The sequence below is a fragment of the Hemitrygon akajei genome, chromosome 18 (genome assembly GCF_048418815.1).
Source record: "Hemitrygon akajei chromosome 18, sHemAka1.3, whole genome shotgun sequence".
NCBI lineage: Eukaryota > Metazoa > Chordata > Chondrichthyes > Myliobatiformes > Dasyatidae > Hemitrygon > Hemitrygon akajei.
The window spans coordinates 31888953-31914754 of NC_133141.1; the positions used below are offsets into that span (position 1 = coordinate 31888953).

Sequence of the window (25802 nt, forward strand, 5' to 3'; positions counted from 1 at the left end):
CTGTCCAAGTCACCCTGCATTCTCATAACATCCTCCTGACATTTCACACTGCCACCCAGCTTTGTGTCATCAGCAAATTTGCTAATGTTACTTTTAATCCCTTCATCTAAATCATTAATGTATATTGTAAACAGCTGTGGTCCCAGCACCGAACCTTGCAGTACCCCACTGGTCACAGCCTGCCATTCCGAAAGGGACCCGTTAATCGCTACTCTTTGTTTCCTAACAGCCAGCCAATTTTCAATCTATGTCAGTACTCTGCCCCCAATACCATGTGCCCTAATTTTGCCCACTAATCTCCTATGTGGGACTTTATCAAAGGCTTCCTGAAAGTCCAGGTACACTACATCCACTGGCTCTCCCTTGTCCGTTTTCATAGTTACATCCTCAAAAAATTCCAGATTAGTCAAGCATGATTTCCCCTTCATAAATCCATGCTGACTTGGACTGATCCTTCTACTGCTATCCAAATGTGTTGTAATTTTCTCTTTTATAATTGACTCCAGCATCTTTCCCACCACTGACGTCATGCTAACCGGTCTATAATTCCCTGTTTTCTCTCTCCCTCCTTTCTTGAAAAGTGGGACAACATTAGCCACCCTCCAATCCGCAGGAACTATTCCTGAATCTATAGAACATTGGAAAATGATTACCAATGCGTCCATGATTTCTAGAGCCACCTCTTTAAGTACCCTGGATGCAGACCATCAGGTCCCGGGGACTTATCAGCCTTCAGACTCAACAGTCTATCCAACACCGTTTCTTGCCTAATATAAATTTCCTCAGTTCATCCATTACCCTAGTTCCTTTGGCCACTATTACATCTGGGAGATTGTTTGCGTCTTCCCTAGTGAAGACAGATCCAAAGTACCTGTTCAATTCATCTGCCATTTCCTTGTTCCCCATAATAAATTCACCTGTTTCTGTCTTCAATGGCCCAATTTTGGCCTTAACTATTTTTTTTGCTACTCACATACCTAAAGAAGCTTTTACTATCCTCCTTTATATTCTTGGCTAGTTTACCTTCATACCTCATTTCTTCTTGGCGTATTGCCTTTTTTGTTATCTTCTGTTGCTCTTTAAAAGCTTCCCAGTCCTCCGGTTTCCCACTCATCTTTGCTATGTTATACTGCCTCTCTTTCATTTTTATACTGCCCTTTACTTCCCTCATCAGCCATGGCCTCCCCTTACTCCCCTTAGGATCTTTCTTCCTCTTTGGAATGAACTGATCCTGTACCTTCTGCATTATTCCCAGAAATACCTGCCATTGTTGTTCCACTGTCATCCCTGCTAAGGTTTTGTTCCATTGAACTTTGGCCAGCTCCTCCCTCATAGCTCCATAGTTCCCTTTGTTCAACTGTAATACTGACACATCTGATTTTCCCTTCTCCTCAAATTGTAGGTTAAAATATATCATATTATGGTCACTACCTCCTAATGGCTCCTTTACCTCGAGGTCCCTGATCAAATCTGGTTCATTACACAACACTAAATCTAGAATTGCCTTCTCCCTGGTAGGCTCCAGTACAAGCTGTTCTAAGAATCCATCTCGGAGGCACTCCACAAACTCCCTTTCTTGGGGTCCAGTACCATCCTGATCATCCCAGTCTACCTGCATGTTGAAATCCCCCATGACAACTGTATCATTACCTTTGCAACTTTGCCTCCATTCTATGGATTCTGTGTCTGTCTGAGTAAATACAGATGCAAAAAATTAATTTAAGGTCTCTCTCATCGCTTTTGGCTCCACACATGGATTACCTTTCTGATCTCCCAGAGGAACAATTTTGTCCCTTGCAATCCTGATGCAGGTAACTGGTACAGAATGCCCATGTAAAACACAGACTAGTTGAACTAATCATTGTTTTCTCTGTTCACGCTCCCTCCCTCTTTGTGTACTATTCAGTGACTTATCTTGCTCCCTCCCTCCCTGTGTATTAGTCACTCTGTTTCTCCATTCAATCTCCCTCAACTGCCTCTCCCTTCCCCCTCCCTCCACTTTTTCTGTTCATCACTTACCCTCTCTGTGTACTAATCACTTGTTTTTTCTGTTCACTCCCACCCAATCCCACCCTGACTATTCGGTCAATCCCTTCTCCACAGGGAATGAGACGGACATCAATGACAACAGGTGAGCACCAGACTCCCATGGTCTCTTTAGCATGAATGCGTGGGCCAGCACTTTTGTGTCAGAAGCAGGGCTTCAAATCTCACCTCGGTGGATGTGGAATTAAAACTGACATGTTTTAAAAAAAAATAAACTCACAGGCTCTCTACCCAAGGAATTGAGAGGGAGGACAATTTGTAAATTGGTTTATTACTGTCATCACGGTGCAGTGAAAAACATTTGATTTTGCATGCCACCCATACAGATCATTTCACCACACTGAGGTAGAACAAGGGAAAACAATAACAGAATGCAAAATGCAAGGAAAGTACAAGTGCAGGTAGACAATAATGTGCCTGGGTCATAATGAGGCCTGGAGCCCAATTAATCGTACTGGGAGACCATTCGATAATCTTCTAATAGTGGGGTAGAATTTGTCCTTGAGCATGGTAGATCGTGCTTTCAGGCTTTTGTATCTTCTGCCTGAAGAGAGAGGGGAGAAGAGACTATGTCCGGGGTGGGTAGGGTCTTCGATTATGTTGGCAGATTTCAGGATCAGAATCAGAATCAGGTTTATTATCACCGGCATGTGACATGAAATTTGTTAACTTAGCAGCAGCAGTTCAATGCAGTACATAATATAGAAGAGAAAATAATAAATAAAAATAAATAAATCATATTCAGGATACTTTATACAGTATACATATGTTGAATAGATTAAAAATTGTGCAAAAAACAAAAATACTATGTATTTTTTATAAAGTGAGGTAGTGTCCAAGGGTTCAATGTCCATTTAGGAATCCGATAGCAGAGGGGAAGAAGTTTGGATTAAGCACCATCTGCCATTTCTCTGCTCATCTCCCCTGTATCCTATTATATCCTTTCTCAACTTTCCTCACTTTCTGCAGTTCCATCAATTCTTCTGTTGTCTGCAAACTTAGTAACTGGACCACCTTCATTTTTGTTGTACATCCGATAATATCCCACGTTCTGGGTGAAAGCTCGTCAGAATTTTACTGAGAGTGGGGTGAAAGAAAGCTTTACTGAGGTAGTGGGAAGTGTAGGTAGAGTCTGTGGAAGTTTCTGGAATGCAAAGGTGGGAACACAGGAGATTGATGATATGTGTATAAGACAACAGCAGAAGTGATTGCTGGAATTGGGGAATCAATCAGAGACGAGGTGACGATGGGCTGAGTGGCCTGTTGAGTGATGGCAGCTATGTCCTCTCTCTGCAGGAGTGAGACGCATTGTGGTTGCAAGGCTGAGGACGCAGCAAAGCTCTACATCATTCCCCAGCAGACAGCTGCCAGCTAATGGATCAACCCCACCTGTAGGTAGGTCACCCCACTAGCCTGGAACTGTGCCCCCCTACTCCACCCTGATGGGACCCCTGTCCAACTACCAACCTTCCGCCTCTACACCCTTGCCCATCTCTGTAATCCCCTCCCTCCCCATCCCTGTGAACTCCTCTGGCCCCACATCCCTCCCCACCTTTGCCCGTCTCTCCCCCACTTACACTCCTAAAATATCACCCTTGGACAATATTGACCAGAGGAGGTCACAGACAGGGAGGGGAACAGTGAAGGGAGGGGTTCACTGAGATGGAGAGGGCAGTGGGGAAGGGAAAGGGGTCACATAGATGGCAGGAGAGAGGGATAGAGAGCCAGGGCTCTCTACCCTTGTTAAAGTCAGTTCTGCAGCCGTTTCTCGGTGGAGAGGGGGTTGGGGGGAGGGAGCTGGAACTGTGTAGATGCGGCATGCCTGGGATCTGTCTCCTCACTGACTGCCCCCTTTCTCTCCTTCCCACCCCCCACAGGAGGCTCCCACCCGCCTGCGGATCACCTGCTTCTGTTCCTGTGGCTTCGAGGAACATTGTAGAACCATCCTCCTCCATCACAGCCCTAAGCTCTCCTTCCCCTCTGCTCTCCCCCACCTACCCCTTCGGGCTGCGTGCAGTGGGGATGGTTCTCGGAGGGGTACAAGAAGTGGCTGTTCACAATGACGCTGTCACCCTCATCTCATGACATGGAAGGTGGGAGCCTTTGCTCTGGAGTCAGCCATCTCTCTGACTCTGTTGCTGCGTGTCCTGTTCCTCCCCTATCCTCACCCCCCCACCCATGACTGCATACTCGACGGACCGATACCAGGTTCACAGTCTCTGGATTCCCTAAGGATATTCCAACAGCACATTCCCTACCCCTTCATTCACTCTCCTGGTGTTGTGGATCAGTCTGAATGTCCCAAGTGTTTTTCTCGCTCTTCCCCCCCCCCCCAGGTGTTTCTAGATCAGTGCTGCACCATGTGAGAGGTTGGTTTCTTCTGGGAAAGTTCCGGATGTTGCCTGGAGGCTGACAGAGAGGAGCTGGTCATTCAGGTTGCAAGGGGTGCCACCTTGGATTGCTGCATTTCTAGATCGATGCAGTGTGTTGCATAATCTAGATCACCATGTTCCAACACACAGGCCCATCCTCCTGTTCTGAGTAAGAGTGAGTTTAACTGGAATGGTCTGCTTCTCCTGGTTAGTGCCTCGACACAGAGGATCACTGTTGTTCTGGATCAGGGTGGAGCTGGACAGGACTGCCCAATGTTCAGGATAAATCTAACATTGGTAAGGGTGTCTGTTCAGGATCACTGAGTCATTGAGCAGGATGCTCTGTTTTTCTGGATCATCGTGGCACCAGGCAAGATTACCATTGTTCTAGATAATTGGGGCACATGGTTGCTGTACTTGATCAGCATGGCACTGGAGAGGATACTCTGCTGTTCTGGATAAAGGTGGCACAGGGAAAGATCTGCCCCAATTCTAGATCAGCTATGGTTCAGGTTGGCAGTATCAACCATTGTTGTAGATTAGTGTTGCCCCTGAACAGGGCAAACTCATCTTCTAGGTCAGAGTGGTGCTGGCCAGGGCCCACCAGTGTTCTAGATTGGTGTGTTGTCAGATTCATCTGTCTGTGTTCTAGAGCAGAGTGTCACTAGACAGGGTTGGCTGATACTCCAGTTCAATGTGGGGGCACAGGACAGGATAGGAATTTGTTCTAGATCAACGTGGCACAAGGTAGAATCACCTATTGTTCTTGACTAGCAGTGCGTAAAGCAGGATCAGGCGGTGTTTTAGATCATCCTGCACCAAGGACAGATTTGGTTAGTGTTCTAGACTGATGTGGCATTGTACAGTGTCTGTTGGTGTTCTAGATCCGAGCTGTAGCAGCCATTATTCTAGATTCAGGTGGCACCAGATGCAGAGTTGACTGGTGTTCTAGGTCAGAGCGGTATGGGACAGAGCCAGCTGCTGTTCTAATTCAGAGTCATGGTGGACAGAGCCAGCTGGTATTCTGGATTGACATGGCATTGTGCTGGTTCCACTGGTGCTGAGACAGATGGCACCAGTGCATGTACTAGATATATGGGACCTGGAGACCACCCTCCTCTGAAAAGGGCCCGACTGCAGTTTTACCACCGAGAACCCCACATCCACACTCTCCCCATGCTCTGAGAACAGTGGGGAGATTTGAATCCGTAGGGACTGGACTGGATGGGCAGAATGACCCCTAACGTTCCAGATTCAATGGCTCGGGGTGTGGAGGGGAGGAGACCCACGGGATGCATTCATGGCCGATCCAGGGAGGAGTCAAACCCTCCGCTCTCGCCTCTGCACATTCCCATCCACCTCCCTTTGCCCCGCCCCCGGCTTGCTCTGTCACTTGTCTGTATGTTCACCCCCCCCACCCCACCTTGTCTGCGTTTGTGTCTGTGTTGCATGTCAACCTGAGAAACACGACCTACCATCCATCAGCTCTTTTACCTGTGTGCAGGTCCGATCAATAAAAGATCAGAGATGAGGTAACCTTGTGATGTTGGCTCTCATTTGCCCCACTGGTTCCAGAATTGTTACAAGCCTCCGGAGGTCATTTCCATGTTCCTATCAGCTGAGGTACGGGATGATCATTCTCCCGTGTTCTTTAAGCAGTGCCCTCTGTCCTTCTCCTGTCCATGGGACAAACTCCCTAATTCCAGGATAAAGGTTCCAATCCATAGGACAAAAAACACTGGATTCCAAAATCAATTTCCAAACTGTGGGATAAACTCCCCAATACAGGGGTAAATATCCAGATCTTTGATATAAACAGCCAAATCCCAGTACAAATCCTGAATCAAGGGTATATACTCCTAAATCCCAAGATAAGTGTCCCAATCCAGGGTTAAACCACTGAATCCTAGTATAAATCATAAAACTGGGATAAACTTACCAATCCTGGGATAAATGTCCCAACTATGGGATAAACCACTGGGTGCCAGTATAAATACTCAAACTGTGGGATAAACCCCCAATCCTGGATAAATCCCAGTAACAAAACCACGCTATGGTCCATCCTCTGCAGGATTGGATGCCCTCCTCGATCCCCAATAGAACCCAAGGCCGCACTTCTCCGGTTGCCCCAGGAGACACGGGCCGGGACCTTGTCTGATTGCGTCAGATGAGGGGCGGGGTCAGTACGCTGGGACGGAATACCCCCGAGAAAAATCGGGGGACGTAGCTGTCGGTCCGCGTGAGTTGTCAACTGTGGATACCGCCCATTGGATAACGGAAGGAGTGTGACCTCAACGTGCCCTTGGAAACAAGAGGGACTAGTGGGCGGGGCCTCGGAGCTACTATTGGGTCAACAAATGCGGGGTGGCGGGGGTGTTGCCTCTAGAGACGGAAGTAGGCACGCGGCTTGGTTGCTCCTCGAGACCTTTGGGCGGGATCACCAACGGCTAATAGTTGCGATTGAGGGAGGAGCGTTGGTTGTCGGTTGCCCGTTGTCACTGGAGACGGGGGAGGGACGATCTTTATACGATGCGTTCACCTACGGCCTGGCGGCGCAGGTACCAAGTAGTGTATCCAGTGAGAGAAGAGACCAAGGTAGGGCAGTTCTCAGGAGGGTTCCGAGGAGCCATGGCCTCCTCGGTGAACTCAAGCAACCCACCTAGTACGTCGGTCAGCAAGACCAAGACGAAGAAGAAGCACTTCGTGTCCCAGAACGTGTCGGTGTTCAGAGCGGGCAACCCGGTGATCAGCGTCTTCATGTGGGGTGTCAACCACTCGGTGAGGGCAGGGCTGGGCCCGAGGTTGGAGTGGGTGAGGGCGGCTCGAGGGTGAGGGTCGGGGAGGGTGAGGTGAGGATCGGGGAGGGGTGAGGGAAGGGTCGGGTGAGGGTCGGGGAGGGGTGAGGTAATGGTTGGGGGGTTGGAGGGGTGGGGGTTGCGGGAGGAGGGGCGGGTGTTGGGGAGGGGAGGGACGGGGGTTGCGGGGGAGGGGTGGGTGAGGGGGTGGGGTGTGAGGGGAAGGGTTGGGGGTCGAGGGGGAGGGGCGGGTGGGGTGTGAAGGGAGGAGCTAAGGTGTGTGAGGGGGAATTTTAGGGGGTTGGTGGTTTGTGAGGCTGGGAGAGTGGTAGTGGGGATGTGATCAGGATTTGTTGGGGAGTGGGGTTGTGGGGGGTGGGGTGTGTAGGGAGATGTGGAAGTTGTGAGTGGTGGGGGCTTTTGGGGAGATAACCTGTGGGGTTGTGAGGGGTGTGTGGGGTTGCCAGGGGGTTTGAGGGGTGTTGGCAGATGAGGCATGGAGTGTGTGTGGTGTGAGGGTAGAGGGGAGGGGTTGTTGGGTCTGTGAAGTGAAGGGGTAGTGGGGGGAGGGGTGTGAGGTGTGGTCTGGGACAATGGAGAGGAGGAGCTGTTGGGGCTGTTCCAAAGGGAGTCCCTGACTCTCCTCTCCCTGGCAGATCAATGAACTGAACCACGTCCCAACCCCAGTGATGCTCCTGCCTGATGACTTCAAAGCGAACAGTAAGATCAAGGTGAACAACCACCTGTTCAACAAGTAAGCAGGCATTCACGACAGCTGTAATCTGGAACGTCTGCCTCCCTGTGGCATGCTCAGCCTATCGCACTTGGAGCCCCTATCAGCAGTCCCTCTCTTCTCCTCTCCTTCCTCTTTCAATGTGCTTCTTAACACCTGTGCTTTTGGTTCAGATTTGTGTCAAGTCACTACCTGTTCCAGAGCTAGGGTCCTCAGCAGCTGAAAGAGGAGGGAGAGAGACAGGAAAGTGTTAGGAGGAGAATTGAGGCGAGTTGTTGGCAAATGTATGAGTGGAGATGTGGGGTTGTCCAGAGGTCTGATGTAGACCGAATGGTGCATCTGGTCTAATTTAACAACATTTTTCCCCCCATATACATTCAGTTGGAGGTAGCTTAGAGAAACTTTACTGGGTCATTTCCTGGGGGAGGTGGGTGTTGCCTAATGAAGAATGAGTCCCAACCTGCCCATTCTCTCTCCATAACTCGTGCGCTTGAGTCCTCACAGAAGAATGAGGTGTGGCCTTGTAAAGGTGTTTAAAATCAAATCGATAAGATGAATATGTTGCCCTTCCAGTTCTCATTGAATCTTCATGGTGAGAGGGGAAAGATTTAAAGATTTATTGTCAAAGTATGCATGTACAATACAACTCTGATATTTGTCTTGTCCAGATGGCCATGAAATACAGAAAGACCATACATCAACACCCCCCCCCCCCACACACACACAAAAAAGAAACAAAACTCACAAACCAGGTCAGTGGGACTAGGCAGAGAAATGGTTCGGCACAGCCAAGAAAGGCCATAAGGCTTGTTTCTGTGCTGTAATGTTCTATGGTTCTAAACCCCAAAATGCCCCACCCCATCCTGCAGGAAAAAGTGTGACAATAGCATCAAATCTCCCACCCCTTCCCCACAATCCCTGAGCCCCCATTCACAAAAAAAAGCAACGGTAACAACAAACCCCGCCCCCACACACGCAAAGAACTAAGATCAACCACAAGAAGGAAAACACCGAAAAACCAAAGGAGACCAATATAAAGTACAATCCAGTCACATAAATCTCAGACATCAAACAGTCCTTCTGTGAGTCAGAATGCCCCTGTGGCTTCCGTTGGGGGCGATTGCTGACACCCCTTTGCATTTACCTCAATGCTCCAATCTTCAACATTTCGAGATAGTCGCTTGCGACTCCGTGTCCTGTCTCTGGTCTTTCCATGAGTCAGTTCATGTTCTTGGTCTTTTTTGGATCCTCATCTCCGATCTCCACGAGGCAGCTCTCCAGACACAACAGAGCACTGGATCATTCAGTTGAGTTCTAAACCACACATCACAGATTCTAGACAGTTTCTGTAACACAAGACAAAAAGAGCAAGCAGAAAGTGTGGAAAATGTGAAATAATTTAAGAGATTTGCTATCTGGAAGATGTTGCCCGAGGAATTGTTGTTCATTGGTGCCACTTTGACTGGAAGTTAATTTAGTAACATAAACCTTCTAATTTTTAGCTTACCAATACTAGTTGTATCACTAAATAAATAAGTGCTGAATTGTGCAAAGGTCTTAGGCACCTTAGATTTTTAATATAAATTTTGTCTTAGTAGTTTTTGTCTTCTGCATTAGTGTATCAGTAGTAAAGAGTGAATTTTAGATTTCCAGACATTCATTTTGCAAAACAATTAAATGTTATAGAAAAATGTTTGTATTTCATTAAAGAAAGTAACCTATTAAGTAACAGACCACTTTTAAATAAAAACTTGGTTTGTAGGTATAGTTCAGTGCATGATTAAACAAAGATAACAAACAGATCAATGACATAATAAGGTGAATGAACTAAACTGATTAACTGAAATGGGTGTAGAAAGAATCAAACTGGGAGAAGGACAACCAGACTAAAAGGTGAATCTGTGGCAGATCTGACACTTTAACATTCAGATAATCAATTCTTACACCATGGCAAGAGTGAGTATAGCAACAAGACACAAGTGGTCATTCTACATTAGCAATGTCTCTCCGAAGCAGAAGTTTTGTGACAGTTGGGAGTGTCAAGATGTGCTGCCCAAGCTCTTCTGAAGAAGCACAAAGAAACGGGCAAGGTTGAAGACCAGAGTCGAAGTTGTCAGCCACAGAAACTGACTGCAGCAGACGAGAGATACATCAAACTGATGTCTCTTCTAAATCGGAAGAAGCACAGTACTGCTATCAGCTCTGAACTTGCAGAAACCACTGAAATGCAAGTACTCTCTTGTACAGTCTAGAAAATTCTTGTCAGAAGTGTTCTTCTTGCTGCCAAAAAGCCATTCTCCAAAGTGGAAACGAAGCCAAGAGACTCACCTACACACTAAAACACAAGGACTGAGGTGCTGAGCAGTGGCAGTAAGTACTCTGGACTGGTAAGTCAAAATCTGAAAATTTTGGCTCAAAGAGGAGGCAGTTTGTCCATAGAAGAGCTGGAGACCGCTACATGGATGAATGTCTGCCCATGCAATCCCATCAGGGAGGTGTCTCATCAGTCCCAATTTCATTCTACAACATGACAATAACCCCAAACACATAGCCAAAGTCATAAAGAACTATCTTCAGTGAAATGGAAGAACATGAAGTTCTGCAACAGATGGTATGGCCTCCACAAAGCCCTGAACTGAAATTTGAGGTTGTCTAGGATTACCTGGAGCGACAGAAGCAAGCAAGGCAGCCAAAGTCTGCAGAAGAACTGTGGCAAGTTCTCCAAGATGCTCGGAACAACCTACCAGCCGATTTCTTTATAAAACTGTATGACAATGTACCTAGGAGAATTGAATTGATGCAGTTTTGAAGACAAAAGGTAGTCACACCAAATTTTGATTCTTTTACTGCTTACTGCTCTTTATAATATTTGATATCGAGAAGCTCTTCATTATTTTTGAAAGTATCTTCACTTTACAGAGTTTTTTTTTACAAGCCTTTGCACAGTACTGGACAGGAAAGATAGGGATATGGCCAAATGCAGGCAAGTGGGACTAGCTTGGATGGGAATCTTGGCTGGTATGGACCATTTGGGCTGAAAAACCTTTTATTCTGCTATATGACTCATAACTTCATGAAATGTTGTAATCGTATCCACCTGTCATTTCCTCCATAAACCTACCATCATCTTTGTGGTAAAACTTGCCCCTCAGATCCCTTTTAAATCATTTCCCCTCTCACATCAAATGCTTTAGTTTCAGACTCCCTGACTCTGGAGAAAATTTGAATCAGGTTTATTATCACTGCCATATATTGTGAAATTTGTTTTGCAGTACCAGTACAGTGCAATACATAAAATATACTATAAACTGCAATAAGAAATGTATAAAAATTTACATGAACTATGTAAATATGTACAGTACTGTGCAAAAGTCATAGGCACATATGTGACCTGAAATGTGATCAGATCTTCACCACAAGTCCAAAAACTTGATAAAGTGAACCTAATTAAATAACACAAAAAAATTATACTTTATTCCAATATTACATGTTTTTGTTGGAAAAAGTATGTGAACCTCTCGGGTAATACCTTCTACGAAAGCTATTTGGAGTCAGGTGTTCCAATCAATGAGATGAGATTGGTGGTGTGAGTTGTTAGAAGTGCCCTGCCCTGCCCTAAAAAAAGACACACAAAAGTCATGTTACTGACCGAGCCTGCTCTTCTCAAGAAAGATCTGTTTATGTGCACCATGCCTCAATCAGAACAAGTTTCAGAGGACCTTAGAGGAATTGTAGAGATGCATGAAGCTGGAAAAGCCTACAAAAGCATTTCTAAATACCTGAGTGTTCATCAGACCACAGTAAGAGAAATTGTCTACAAATGGAGGAAACTCAGTACTGTTGCTACTCTCCCTAGGAGTGGGCATCCTACAAAGATCACACCAAGAGCACAACGTGCAATGCTGAAGGAGGTGAAAAAGAATCCCAGGGTAACAGCAAAAGACCTGCAGAAATCTCTCAAACTTGCTAAAGTCACTGTTCATGTGTCCACTATAAGAAAAAAAAAACTGAACAGGAATGGTCTCCAAAAATAAAGATTGCTGCACGTCTAAAGACCACCTGGATGTTCTACAACGCCTGTGGACACATGGGACAAAAGTTAAACTTCTTCCCCTTGGGGATAGGTGGAGAAAGAGTCCAGAACTGGGGGGAACAAGACGGGAAAGGGGAAAGCAGTTTCTGAATAAATGGGGTGGGCCCATTTCAGATGGAGAGTCTTATGTGGGAGACTGGCAGTAGTCTGGAATTCTCTCCTTCAGAGAGCTGTGGAAATTGGGCCATTGGATGTATTCAAGGACACGATAGGGTGTAGAGGGGAGAAGCTGGAGTTAGACATTGGGCCCCGTGGCCTGTTTCTCCCCTTCACGCTCCTCATAGCCATTGCCTTTCTTCCCCTTGATCCACAGGGAGAACCTCCCGAGCAACTTCAAGTTCAAGGAATATTGCCCACAGGTCTTCCGTAACCTGCGGGACCGGTTTGGAGTTGACGACATGGACTACCAGGTTGGTGTGGGTGCCTGTCATTTCCCCCACTCTGGATCCAGATAGGTGCCACCACACAACCCTCTCCACCCCACCCTTGCGTAGATATCTTGTGCCCTTTCTCAGGTACATGTGTCTTGCTTCTCTTCCCGTCCTAACTGCCTCGACAATCTGGAATTTCCTGGGATAGAGAAGAGTTGGTTTCAATAAGTGCTTACCTATGATCAGATTGAGCACTATCCCTGAAGTCTGACTGTACTGTCCTAGTAAAAAAGCACAAGGGTGAACATTTGAAATTGGTTTATTATTTTCGCATGTACTGAGATCCAGGTGTTCTCCCCCGTCCCCCTTACAAAGGTAGAGCGTTCCTATGAAATTTTTCTTAAACCGAAATGGTTTAAGAAAACTATTAACTTATATGGGAAAAATATTTGTAAAAGCAAAAATCCTCTTTGTAGTGCGAAAACAGGTTACTAATGTAAGTCTTTTGTAAAAGCAAAATGGCGTAAAGTGAACATTCGTAAAGTGGGGGACACCTATACAATGAAAAGCTTGTCTTTCACACTGTTCATACAGATCAGATCATTACACAATGTGTTGAGGTAGAACAAGGTGAAACAATAACAGAATACAGAATAAAGTGTGACAGAAATACAGGGAAAGTGCAGTACAGGTAGACAGTAAGGTGGAAGATCATGAAGTAGATTGTGAGGTCTAGATGTTGAATTTGTGTGCACAAGTATAGTGAGGTACACATATGATGAAAAACTAGCAGCAGCATCACAGAATGTAAATTGTGTTGAATTATACCATACAGTGGAACATAGTTTTTTTTTTAAAGTGTGACACAACCAAGACAAGTCCATTAGTGAACCCACACTTGAGGTCATGTGTGCAGTTCTGGTAATCTCATTGGTGGAAGAGTATGGAGACTTTAGAGAAGGTGCAGATGAGGTTCACCAGGATGTTGCCTGGATTAGAGGGCATGAGCTATAAAGAGGTTGGACAAGCTTGAGTTGTTTTCTCTGGAGCAGTGGTGACTGAGGGGAGATCTGATAGAAGTTTATAAAATTCTGAGAGGCATACATAGACAGGGTAGGTAGTCAAATCTTTGTCCTAGGATAGAAATGCGAATACTAGAGATATGCTATAAGTTGAGAGGGGCAAGTTCAAGGTGGGTGCCTGGGGTGTTGCTGGAGGCAAGTCAAGTTGAGTTCATTGCCATGTACAATTTGGGCAATACATAGGATATAAATAATACATGGCAATGTAAAAAGACAGCTGTGGTTCCGTACAATCGTGCAAGAGGTAGTCTGTAGTGTTCCATTACTGAGGTGGCGATTAGGATTGTGCTGGTTGATTCCAGAACAGAATGGTTGAAGGGAAATAGCTGTTCCTGATCCTGTTGGTGTGGTTCTTCAGGTTTCTGTACTTCCTGCCCAATGGGAGCTGCGAGGAAATGACATGGCCCCAATGTTGTGGATTTTTGATCCTTGATGGTAGATGCCACTTTCTTGTGACAGCACCTCCTGTAGCGTGACCCCATTTCTGATCCAAGGTGCCAAGGGTCAGTGTTTGACAAGCAAGCCTGCTCACTCCCCACAGGAATTGAAGAGTGTCAGGGGACAGCAGTGACTGATGTTGCTATTACTAAGGAGAAGGTGATTGGGCAGCTGAAAGGTCTGAAGGTAGATAAATTACCTGGACCAGACGAAATACACCCCAAGGTTCTGAAAGAGGTAGCTGCAGGGATTGTGGAGATATTACTAATGATCTTTCAATAATCATAAGATTCTGGATTGGTTCCGGAGGACTGGGAGATTGTGAATGTCGCGCTACTCTTTTAAGAAGGAAGGGAGACAAAATTATAAGCCGGTTAGCCTGACTTTAGCGGTTGATAAGATGTTGGTGTCCATTATTAAGGATGAGGTTTCGGGATACTTGCAGGCACATGATAAAATAGGCTGAAGTTGGTGTGGTTTCCTTAAAGGGAGAATCTTGCCTGAGAAATCTGTTGGAATTCTTCGAGGAAATAACAGACAGGATAGACAAAGGAGAGTCGGTAGATGTTATGTATTTGGATTTTCAGAAGGCCTTTGATAAGGTGCTGCACGTGAGGTTGCTAAACAAGAGCCCATGGTATTACAGGAAAGATATTTGCATGAATAGAAGATTGGCCAGCTGGTAGGAGGCAAAAGATGGGAATAAAGAGGGCCTTCTCTGGGTGGCTGCCGGTGACTAGCAGTGTTCTGCAGAGGTTGATAGGATCATAATATGTCAATGATCTAAGTGATGGAATTGATGGCTTTGTGGTCAAGTTTCTGCATGAGACCAAGGTACTGTAGGTAAAGGAACAGCCAGTGCTGAGGAAACAGGGAGGCTACAGAAGGACTTAGGCAGTTTAGGAGAATGAGCAAAGAAGTGGCAGATGGAATACAGAACAGGGAAGTGTACGGTCATGCACTTTGGTAGAAGGAATAAAGGCATAAACGATTTTCTAAATGGGGAGAAAATTCAGAAATCAGAGTTGCAGAGGAATTTGGGAGTCCTCGTGCAGGATTCCCTAAAGGTTAACTTGCAGATTGAGTCGATGGTAAGGAAGGCAAATACAGTGTTGGTGTACATTTCAAGAGGACTAGAATATAAAAGTAAGGATGAAATGTTAAGACTTATAGCCCATTGGTCAGGCCACACTTGGAGTTTTGTGAGCAATTTGGGATTCCTTATCTAGGAAAGATGCACTGGTGAGGCCTCACCTTGAGTATTGTGAACAGTTTTGGCCCCCTCATCTTAGTTATCATATGAGGAACGTTTGATGGCCCTGGTTCTGTACTCACTGGAATTCAGAAGGATGAGGAGGGATCTCGTTGAAACCTTTTGAATGTTGAAAGGCCTAGACAGAGTAGATGTTGAAATGATGTTTCCCATGGTGGGAAAATCTAGGACAAGAGGACACATCCTCAGGATAAAGGGATGCCATTTCAAAATAGATGCAGAGAAATTTCTTTAGCCGAAGGGTGGTGAATTTGTGGAATTTGTTGCCACGTGCAGCTGTGGAGGCCAGGTTGTTGGGTGTATTTAAGGCAGAGATTGAAAGATTCTTGATTGGACATGGCATCAAAGGTTAGGGGGAGAAGGCCAGGAACTGGGATTGAGGAGATGGGGGGAAAGAAAAGGATCAGCCATGATTCAATAGCGGAACAGACTGGATGGGTCAGATGGCCTAATTCTGCTCCTATGTCTTATACAGTGCCTATAAAAAGTATTCACCCCCCCCCCCCCCATGGAAGTTTTCATGTTTTATTGCTTTACAACATTGAATCATGGATTTAATTTGGCTTTTTTGACACTAATCAACGGAGAAGGACTTTTGTGTCAAAGTGAAAACAGATCTCTACAAGAAGATTGATATTAATTACAAATATAAAACACTAAATAATTGCATAAGTATTCACCCCCTTCAAGTGAGTATTTAGTAGATGCACATTTGGTAGCAATTACAGCCTTGAGTCTGTGTGGACGGGTCTCTATCAGCTTTGCACATCTGGACACTGCAGTTTTTCCCCATTCTCCGTTACAAAAGTGCTCAAGCTCTGTCAGATTTCATGGGGATTATGAGTGAACAGTCTTTTACAAGCCCAGCCATGAATTTTCAATTGGATTGTGGTCTGGCCACTCCAGAACATTAACTTTGTTTTTAAGCCATTCCTGTGTAGCTTTGGCTTTATGCTTGGGGTCATTGTCTTGCTGGAAAACATATCTCCCATTCACAGTTCTCTTGCAGACTGCATCAGGTTTGTCTCCAAGAATTCCATGTATTTTGCTGCATTCATTTTACCCTCTACCTTCACAAGCCTTCCAGAGCATGATGCAGCCAGTATCATGCTTCACAGTAGGGATGGTGTGTCTTTGATGTGCGGCATTTGGCTTATGCCAAACATTGTGTTTAGTCTGATGGCCAAAAAGCTTAATTTTGCTTTCATCAGACCATAGAATCTTCCAGCTGCCTTCTGGCAAACTCTAGCCAAGGTTTCATGTGAGGTTTTTTTTCAACAGTGGCTTTCTCTTTGCCACTCTCCCATAAAGCTACAACTGGTGAAGCACCCAGGCAACAGTTGTTGTATGCGCAGTCTCTCCCATCTCAGCCTCTGAAGCTTGTAACTCCTCCAGAGTTGTCATAGGTCTCTTGGTGGCCTCCCTCACTACTCCCCTTCTTGCATGGCCACTCAGTTTTTGAGGACAGCCTGCTTTAGGCAGATTTATAGCTGTGCCATATTCTTTCCATTTCTTAATGATTGACTTAACTGTATTTCAAGGATATTCAGTGACTTGGAAATTTTCTTGTATCCATCTCCTGACTTGTGCTTTTCAATAACATTTTCACAGAGTTGCTTGGAGGCTTTTGTCTTCATGGTGTAGTTTTTGCCAGGATACTGACTCACCAGCAGTTGAACCTTCCAGATACAGCTGTATTTTTACGACATTCTATTGAAACACCTTGACTGCACAAAGGTCTTCAAAAACAGAAATAAGAGAAAATCTGCAGATGCTGGAAATCCAAGCTACACACAAAATGCTGGGGGAATTCAGCAGGCCAGGCAGCATCTATGGAAAAAAGTACAGTCGAAAAAAGATTCATTTTTTCTCAGCTCAAAACGTTAACTGTACTTTTTTCCATAGATGTTGCCTGGCCTGCTGAGTTCCTCAGCATTTTTTGTGTGTTTCTCCAAAAACAGATCTCTATTTAACTAATTATGTGACTTCAAAGACCAATTGGCTGCACCAGTGATGATTTGGTGTGTCATTAAAGGGAGTGAATACTTGAGCATTCAGTTATTTTGTGTTTTATATTCATAATTTAGATCATCTTGTAGATATGTTTTCACTTTGACACAAGAGTTGTTCTGTTAATCAGTGCCAAAAAAAAGCCAAATTAAATCCACTATGATTCAGTGTTGTAAAACAATAAAATATTAAAAACTTCCAAGGGGGGTGGTGAATACTTCTTGTAGGCACTGTATGCTCTATAAGGGAAGGAGGCTCGGGTGTGTCTCCATGCAGATGCACTGTAGTTACCCCCTGATAGAAGGGACTCCATAAGATGTCTCTGAACTGCTCTTCCATCTGACAATGTGGAGGGAGATTCACTCTGTGTCTGACCCTGGGGGTGTGTGGAGGGAGATTCACCCTTTGTTGGACCCTGGGGGTGGGTGGGATGGTTTCAGTTGACGCACTGAGTGACCTGTGCCTAACCATGCTCTGCTCGCCCCAGATGTCTCTGACCCGCTTCGCTCCATACAGTGAAGGTGAGAGCCGGATCACTGTGCTGTTCCTCAGCAGTTATGACCGCAGGTACGTGATCAAGCAGATCTCAAGCGAGGATGTAGCTGACATGCACACCTTCTTGTCGGACTACCACCAGGTGAGGCCCTCCACCACAGGTTTAGGAGGGAGGGACAGCAGGGAGGGAATGGCGCGCTGAGGGATGGGCAGCAAGAAGGGAGGACCACATTGCAGGAGGGTAGTGAACATAAACTGGAGCAGAAGTTGGCCATCTGGTCTGTCAAGTCTGCGCCACCATTCAATAAGAGCATGATTAATTAGTCTGCTCCACCTACCTGTCTTTGCATATAACCCTTAATTCCCTTGTTATGCAGAAATCTATCTAACCGTGTCTTAAATATATTTAATGATGTACCCTCTACTGCTTCTCTGGGCAGGGAACTCCACAGATTCACTACTCTCTGGGGAAAACAGTTTTTTCTCATCCGTCCTAAATCTATTCCCCTGAGGTTTTGTCCCCTAGTTCTAGTCTCCTCACCAGTGGAAACAATTTTCTTGCCTCAATCTTAACAATCCCTTTCATAATTGTATATGTTTCAAAAGATCCCCCTCTCATTCTGAATTCCAGTGAGTATAGTCCCAGCTGACTCGTTCTCTCCTCATTGGCTAACCCCCTCATCTCTAGAATGAATCTGGTGAACTTCCTCTGCATTTCCTCCAAAGCCAGTATGAGACCAGAACTGCATGAAGTATTCCAGGTGTAGCCTCACCAGGAGTTGCAGCATAACCTCCCTGCCCTTAAATTCAATCCTTCTAACAATGAAGGCCAACATTGCATTGGCCTTATTGATAAACTGTTAGATCTGTAACCAACCTTTTGTGATTCATTCACAAACACACCAAGTCTCTCTACAGAGCAACAAGCTGCAATCTTTCAACATTTAAATAATTTGATCTATTTTTCATTCCAGAGTGAATGTCCTTGTATTTACCAATGTTGTACTCCAGCTGCAAGACCCTTGCCCACTCACTTAACTAATCTATATCTCTGCAGACTCTCCACATCCTCTGCACAATTTGCTTTTCCAGTCAATGAGGGAGTGCTGCATGAGGGGCAGTGAGGAGGGAGTGCCACACCACAAGAGAGGCGGTGAGGAGGGGCAGTGGGGTGGTGGGGAGGGAGAAGTGGCATTTATTTTACCGGGCTCCCCTCTTTTCACTCCGCAGTATGTCGTGAACTGCCATGGGAACATGGTGCTGCCACAATTCCTGGGCATGTACCGGATCAGCGTGGACAGTGAGGACACTTATGTGCTAGTGATGAGAAACTTTTTCAGCCACAAACTTACCATCCACCGGAAATATGACCTGAAGGTAGATTCCTGACTGCTTGGGGAGAACAATGCTGCTGTCCAGATTCTGATCAGATCCCAATTTAATCACATGTACATCAAAAAAGTGAAATGAATCATTTATGTTACCAACCAAGACATCCAAGGGTATGCTGGGGGAAGCCCACAAGTGTCACCACACATTTCAGCGCCATCATAGTATGTCCACGGTGTTCAGTGGAACAATACAAGCTACAGCAACAATGAAACAAAATAACAGCAAAATGAGTAACTTTCCTGCGAGGGATAGGGAGACAGGAACTGCAGGGTGCTCCTGGTGTGGGTCTGACCCAGGGATAGGGAGACGGGAACTGTGCACGATGCTCCCGGTGTGGGTCTGACCCAGGGATAGGGAGATGGGAACTGTGCATGTTGCTCCCGGTGTGGGTCTGATCCAGGGAGAGGGAGACGGGAACTGTGCACGGTGCTCCCGGTGTGGGTCTGACCCAGGGATAGGGAGATGGGAACTGTGCACGGTGCTCCCCATGTGGGTCTGACCCAGGGATAGGGAGACGGGAACTGTGCACGGTGCTCCCAGTGTGGGTCTGACCCAGGTACAGGGAGATGGGAACTGTGCACGGTGCTCACAGTGTGGGTCTGACCCAGGGACAGGGAGACAGGAACTGTGCACGGTGCTCCCGGTTTGGGTCTTACCCAGGGATAGGGAGATGGGAACTGTGCACGGTGCTCCCTGTGTGGGTCTGACCCAGGTACAGGGAGACAAGAACTGTGCATGGTTCTCCCAGTGTAGGTCTGATCCAGAGACAAGGCGACAGGAACTGTGCATGGTGGTCCCAGTGTGGGTCTGACTCAGGGATAGGGAGAAGGGAACTGTGCACGGTGCTCCCGGTGTGGGTCTGACCTAGGGATAGGGAGACGGGAACTGTATACAGTGTTCCCGGTGTATGTCTGACCCAGAGACAGGGTGACAGGAACGGTGCACAGGGCTCCTGGTGTGGGTTAAAAATTATTTATCTTTGTGTTTTTCAGGGCTCGCTAGTTTCCCGTGAAGCCAGTGATAAAGAAAAGGTAAAACAGAAATATCCTGCAGCCGATGTGCAGATCTGTGCATCAGAGCAGTCACTTACATCCACACACCATAGCAGGGACCCTGAAGTATCTGGATGGCTGCTACATATCCCTTGTAGTTTTTTGCAGTCACCACACACTGAACCTGTGGGAACTCTTGCAGGATGTGCACCCCCCCCCATCAGAAATACTTTTGAGCATCAGAGTGATACAATGGGTAGCGATACTACCTCGCTGCCTCTCAGACACCAGTTTTCTCCCAAACTCCAGAGCTGTGTGTGTTATACACTTATTGACCACTTTGTTAGTTACAGGAGGAACCTAATAAAGTGGCCGCTAAGTGTATTTATGTATGTTCATGGTGTTATGTTGCTGTAGCCCATCCACTTTATGGTTCTTGTGTGTTCAGAGATGCTCTTCAGCACACCACTGCAGTAATGCATGGTTATTTGAATTACTATTGCCTTCCTGTCAGCTTGAACCAGTCTGGTCATTCTCCTCTGACCTCTCATTAACAAGGTGGTTTTGCTCACTGGATATTTTTTTTTGATTTGCGCATCATTCTCTATAAACACATTCTCTGTGAGATTATTGTGCTTGAAAATCCCTGTAGATCAGTAGCTTCTGAGGTACTCAAACCACACCATCGGGCATCAGCAATTGTTCCTTGGTCAAAGTCACTTAGGTTATATTTCTCCCTCATTCTGTTGTTTGGTCTGAACAACAACTGAACCTCCTTGACCATGTTTGCATGCTTTTATGTGTTGAGTTGCTACCAGGATTGGCTGATTAGATATTTGTATTAATGTACAGGTGTACCTAATAAAGTGGCCACTACTGTGCATATTAGAAACAGAATCGGGTTTATTATCACTGGCATGTGACGTTAAATTTGTCAACTTAGCACCAGTTGAATGCAATACATAATCTAGCAGAGAGAAAAAAATAATTAAAATAAAACAATAATAAATAAACAAGTAAATCAATTAAAAAAACACAAAACGCTGGCAGAACTCAGCAGGCCAGACACCATCTATGGGAGGAGGTAATAATGACGTTTCGGGCCGAAACCCTTCATCAGGAAACCCTCCTGATGAAGGGTTTCGGCCCGAAACGTCGTTATTACCTCCTCCCATAGATGGTGTCTGGCCTGCTGAGTTCTGCCAGCATTTTGCGTTTTTTATTTATTTCCAGCATCTGCAGATTCACTCGTGTTGCAAGTAAATCAATTACGTATATTGAATAGATTTTAAAGTGCAAAAACAGAAATACTGTATATTAGAAGAAAAGTGAGGTAGTGTCCAAAGCTTCAATGTCCATTTAGGAATCAGATGGCAGAGGGGAAGAAGCTGTTCCTGAATCACTGAGTGTGTGCCTTCAGGCTTCTGTACCTCCTACCTGATGGTAACAGTGAGAAAAGGGCATGCCCTGGGTGCTAGAGGTCTTTAATAATGGATGCTGGCTTTCTGAGACGCCACTCCATAAAGATGTCCTGGGTACTTTGTAGGTTAGTACCCAAGATGGAGCTGACTAGATTTACAACCCTCTGCAGCTTCTTTCAGTCCTCTGCAGTAGCCCACCCCCCCATACCAGACAGTGATGCAGCCTGTCAGAATGCTCTCCACAGTACAACTAAAGAAGTTTTTGAGTGCATTTATTGACATGCCAAATCTCTTCAAACTCCTAATGAAGTATAGCCACTTTCTTGTCTTCTTTATAACTACATCAATATGTTGGGACCAGGTTACATCCTCAGAGATCTTAACACCCAGGAACTTGAAACTGCTCACTCTCTCCACTTCTGATCCCTCTACAGTATACTGTATATGTGTGTCTGTGTGTCTGAGTCATCTCCCAGTGTGTGGGTGAAGGATAGAATCTGAAGGGAGTTGGTAGGGAATGTGGGGAGACTTTGGGATCTCCTGGCAGGTGCCTTTAACACTGGCGCTGATCCTGGGGTCTGACGCTCTGTGCTGAACTGTCTTCTATAGGTGAAGGAACTGCCCACATTAAAGGACATGGACTTCTTGAACCTCAATCAGAAGGTTTACATTTGCCAGGAGGACAAGAAGTTATTTATGGATAAGCTGAGGAGAGACGTGGAGGTGAGGGACAAGAAAAAAAGGTGTACATAGAACACTACAGCACAGTAAAGGCCCTTTGGCCCATGATGTTGTATTGACCTTTTAATCTACTCTGAGATCAATCTAACCCTTCCCTCCTACATAGCTCTCCATTTTTCTATCATCCATGTGCCTACCTTAAGGGTCTCTGAAATGTTCTTATTGTATTTGCCTTAACCATCACATCTGGCAGGGCATTCAAAACACCCACCACTCTGTATGTATGTGTGTATATATAATATATAAATATAATATATACACAAACTTTTGACATCTCCCCTATATATTCCTGTAATCACCTTAAAATGATGCCTTGTATGAGCCACTTCCAGCCTGGGAAAAAAGCTCTGGCTATCCATTCAATTTATGCCTTTAACCAACTTGTCAGGTGACCTTTTATCCTTCTCTCCAAAGATAAAAGCCCTAGTTCACTCAACCTTTCCTCATAGGACATGCTCTCTAGTCCAGGTAGCATCCGGTTAATCCACTCTGCACTCTCCCTGTTTCCAATCCTTCCTATGATGAGGCTTTATTAAGATGTAACATTATCTCATGTCTCTTGAACTAATTAAAGCCAACCCAAAATATGCCTTCTTAACCACTCTTTCAACTTGTGCAGCAGCTTTGAGGGAGCTATGGACATGGATCCCAAGATCCCTCAGTTCCTCCACACTGCTAACCCTGTATTGTGCCTTCAAATTTTGCCTTCCAAAGTGAATCACTTCACACTTCTCTGGATTGAACTCCATCTGACTCTTCTCAGCCCAGCTCTGCATCCTGTCAATGTCACTTTGTAAAGGGAGGGCATTCTGAGCCTTTTGATCCCCGTCTCTGTCAACTACTTCCTCCCTATCCTTGTTATCTCCCTTCTCTCCCTTCCCTGAACCTATGTGTGTGTGTGCCTCACCCTACCCTTTCTCACTTGTCATTGACCTCATGCTGCCCCAGTGTGCCTGCCCTGACCACTACCTGTCTCCTGGCAGTTCCTGGCCCGGCTGAAGATCATGGACTACAGTCTGCTGCTGGGAATCCACGACGTGCAGAGACAGACGGACGAGGAGGAGGGGGCACCGACCACCATCGTGGTCTCTGAGGATAACCGCAACACTCACAGCAGCGTGTCACCCCACCAATACGGCCACACCCCTGAGATGCTAGGCTCCTACCTCAGCAAGGTGCCTGACTTCATTGAGGAACACTCTCCTCCTGACGCCCATGCCATCAAGAGCTCTGAATGTGAGTGCGCTGTGCAGCAGCTGGGAACCACAACCCTCGCTTGCTCCTCCATCACTTGTTTTTTTTTTTGTCCTCTTCTCCCTCAACCACTCCTCCTGCGCTCACTTTCTATTTCTGCAGTTTTCTTCGACCCTCTCCGCCTTCCCCCGTCTCTCCCACTTGCGCCTTCTGTTCATTCAACCCTCCTCACCACGCATCCTTTTCCTACACCCCCCCACCCCCCCCACAGCTGCTCCCCGGAAGGAGGTGTACTTCATGGGTCTGATCGACATCCTCACCCAGTATGACACAAAGAAGAAAGCTGCCCATGCGGCAAAGACAGTGAAGCATGGTGTGAGTATGGGCTCGGTCTGCTCCCTTCCACGGGCTGTCTCTGTTGCTTTGATGACGGTTTGACTGGGTGAGGTAGAGGGCAAGTGCAAGGGGTCAGGGGAGGTGGGTGAGTGTAAGTGGGGAGGGTGAAGGGGAGAAGGAGGGAGTGAGGGCAGTGGGGGAGGGTGAGAGGGTGAAGGTGAGTTGATCCAGGTTAAAGATGAGAGCGGAGAGAGATCAAGTGGACGAGAGAGTTTCACCCACAGCATAGTGGGCGTGTGGAATGAGATGCTACAGGAAGTGGTAGAGGCACATGAATAGGGAAAGCGTAGAGGGATATATTGTGTATAAAACCATGACATTTGGGGATTCAAGAACCAGAGGGCCCATATTTAAGGTGAAAGAGGAGAGATTTAATTGGGACGCGAGATGCAACTATTTCCACCCAGAGGATAGTCTGTATATAGAACAAGCTGCCAGAGGAAGTGGTCAAGGCAAATATATTATCATTTAAAAGGTACATGGCAGGGCCATGGACAGGAAAGGTTTAGAGGATATGGGCTGAATGTGAATATGTGGGACTAACTTAGATTGGCATAGTGGTTAGAGTGGATGGGAGGAGTCAAAGAGCCTGCTTCTGTGACTGATCCGGGATGGGGTGAGGTCTCCAGGGGCAGGTCCCCGGGGACTCTCAGACATGCCCCCCTTCCGCCTTCACTGAGGCCCTCTCGCCCTCGCAGGCCGGCGCGGAGATCTCGACCGTGAACCCGGAGCAGTACGCCAAACGGTTCATGGACTTCATCACCAACATCTTCGCCTAGCAGCAGGGAGAGATCTCACCCCACGGCATGCCTGTCTATCAGAGCAGAAGGGCAGCTGTCTCCCTCAGATCAGCATTCCTACGTTTTTTTCCCCCCCTCCATCCTGCGGACCAGCATTCCCATGTTTTTCTCCAATCCTTCAGATCTGTGTTCCTGTGTTTCCTCCCTCCTCCGGACCTATGTTTTCCCCCTCCTCCGGACCAGTGTTCCTGCATTTCTCCTCTCTTTGGACCAGTATTCTCTTGCTCTTGCTCTCCAAAAGGGATGAACATCCCTTTTCTTCCTTCTTCCATGCTCTTACCATCTCAATGTCACTGCTGGACACCAGTTGCTGTCTCTTTCCTGAGGCAGGGTTTTGTTCATTTCCCCACTCCCCATCTGAATTAATCCCATCCCGGCCCCACTCTTCTGCTGTCCGGAGGGGTCCCTCACTGCCAATCTGTTGGATGGTCCCTCCAACCCATCCAAGTGCCTTTGGTTGTTGACTCTCTCTGAATGCAACCTCAAGTTTTGGTGCTTCTTTCAAAATAAAGTTGACTTTTATTTAATCCAAGCTTCATTTCTTTGCAAAGTCAAAGTGGAGATTATTGTTGCATATGCATATCCCTGTGTGGACAGGTGCAATGAAAAACTTGCAGCAGCATCACAGGCACAGAGCATCAGAAACAACACTCACAAGGAAAGCACTTTAAAATGTGCATAATTTCACCAGAATGAACACAATTAGAGCACAAAGTCCAGTGTTGTGTAAACTGGTCACAGTGTTGCTGTACTGAGGTGGTGTTGTGCCTGGTGTTCAAGAACTGAATGTTGAAGGGAAGTTGGTGGTGTGGGGCTTCAAGCTTTTGCACCTCCAGCTGCAAGAAGATGGCATAGGCCTGGTGGTGAAGATCTTAGATGATGAATGTTACTGCCTTGAGGTAAACCACCTGTAGCTACTGTTGATTGTGAGAAGGGAGGGATGTACCTGTGATGTACTGGTACTACTATGCAGCTTCTTACATTCCTGTGCATTTGAATTGCCCACTCCCCAGTGCATACTGGAATTGGTGCATGTCTGTCCCCTTTCTCATTCAGCAAAGGGGTATGAGGGCAAACATAAAAGTCAAGGTAGGTTATGGGGGAGGAAACTAGAGCAGCTGGAAGGTCAAAGGGAAAACATAGCACAGGATTAAGGTG

General features: G+C 46.2%; 2 protein-coding genes across 3 annotated transcripts in view; both read left to right on the forward strand.

The window, feature by feature from the left end:
- kif5ab (kinesin family member 5A, b) overlaps nt 1-5949 on the forward strand; it is an 88803-nt gene extending 82854 nt beyond the window's left edge. For both annotated transcript variants that reach the window (XM_073071241.1, XM_073071243.1), the window contains 3 exons: nt 2104-2131; nt 3343-3441; nt 3924-5949. In XM_073071241.1, coding sequence (XP_072927342.1) covers nt 2104-2131; nt 3343-3421 — 107 coding nt within the window. In that variant the 3' untranslated portion in view covers nt 3422-3441; nt 3924-5949. The remainder of the gene's footprint in view (nt 1-2103; nt 2132-3342; nt 3442-3923) is intronic.
- An 858-nt stretch (nt 5950-6807) lies between these two features.
- On the forward strand, nt 6808-25171 carry LOC140741258 (phosphatidylinositol 5-phosphate 4-kinase type-2 gamma-like). Its single transcript, XM_073071244.1, has 10 exons — nt 6808-7196; nt 7870-7967; nt 12353-12449; nt 17701-17850; nt 18939-19085; nt 20093-20131; nt 22123-22236; nt 23238-23490; nt 23720-23823; nt 24543-25171. The coding sequence occupies exons 1-10, from the start codon at nt 6948-6950 to the stop codon at nt 24621-24623; spliced, it is 1332 nt and encodes a 443-aa protein (XP_072927345.1). The 5' UTR covers nt 6808-6947; the 3' UTR covers nt 24624-25171.
- Nucleotides 25172-25802: the final 631 nt, after the last annotated feature.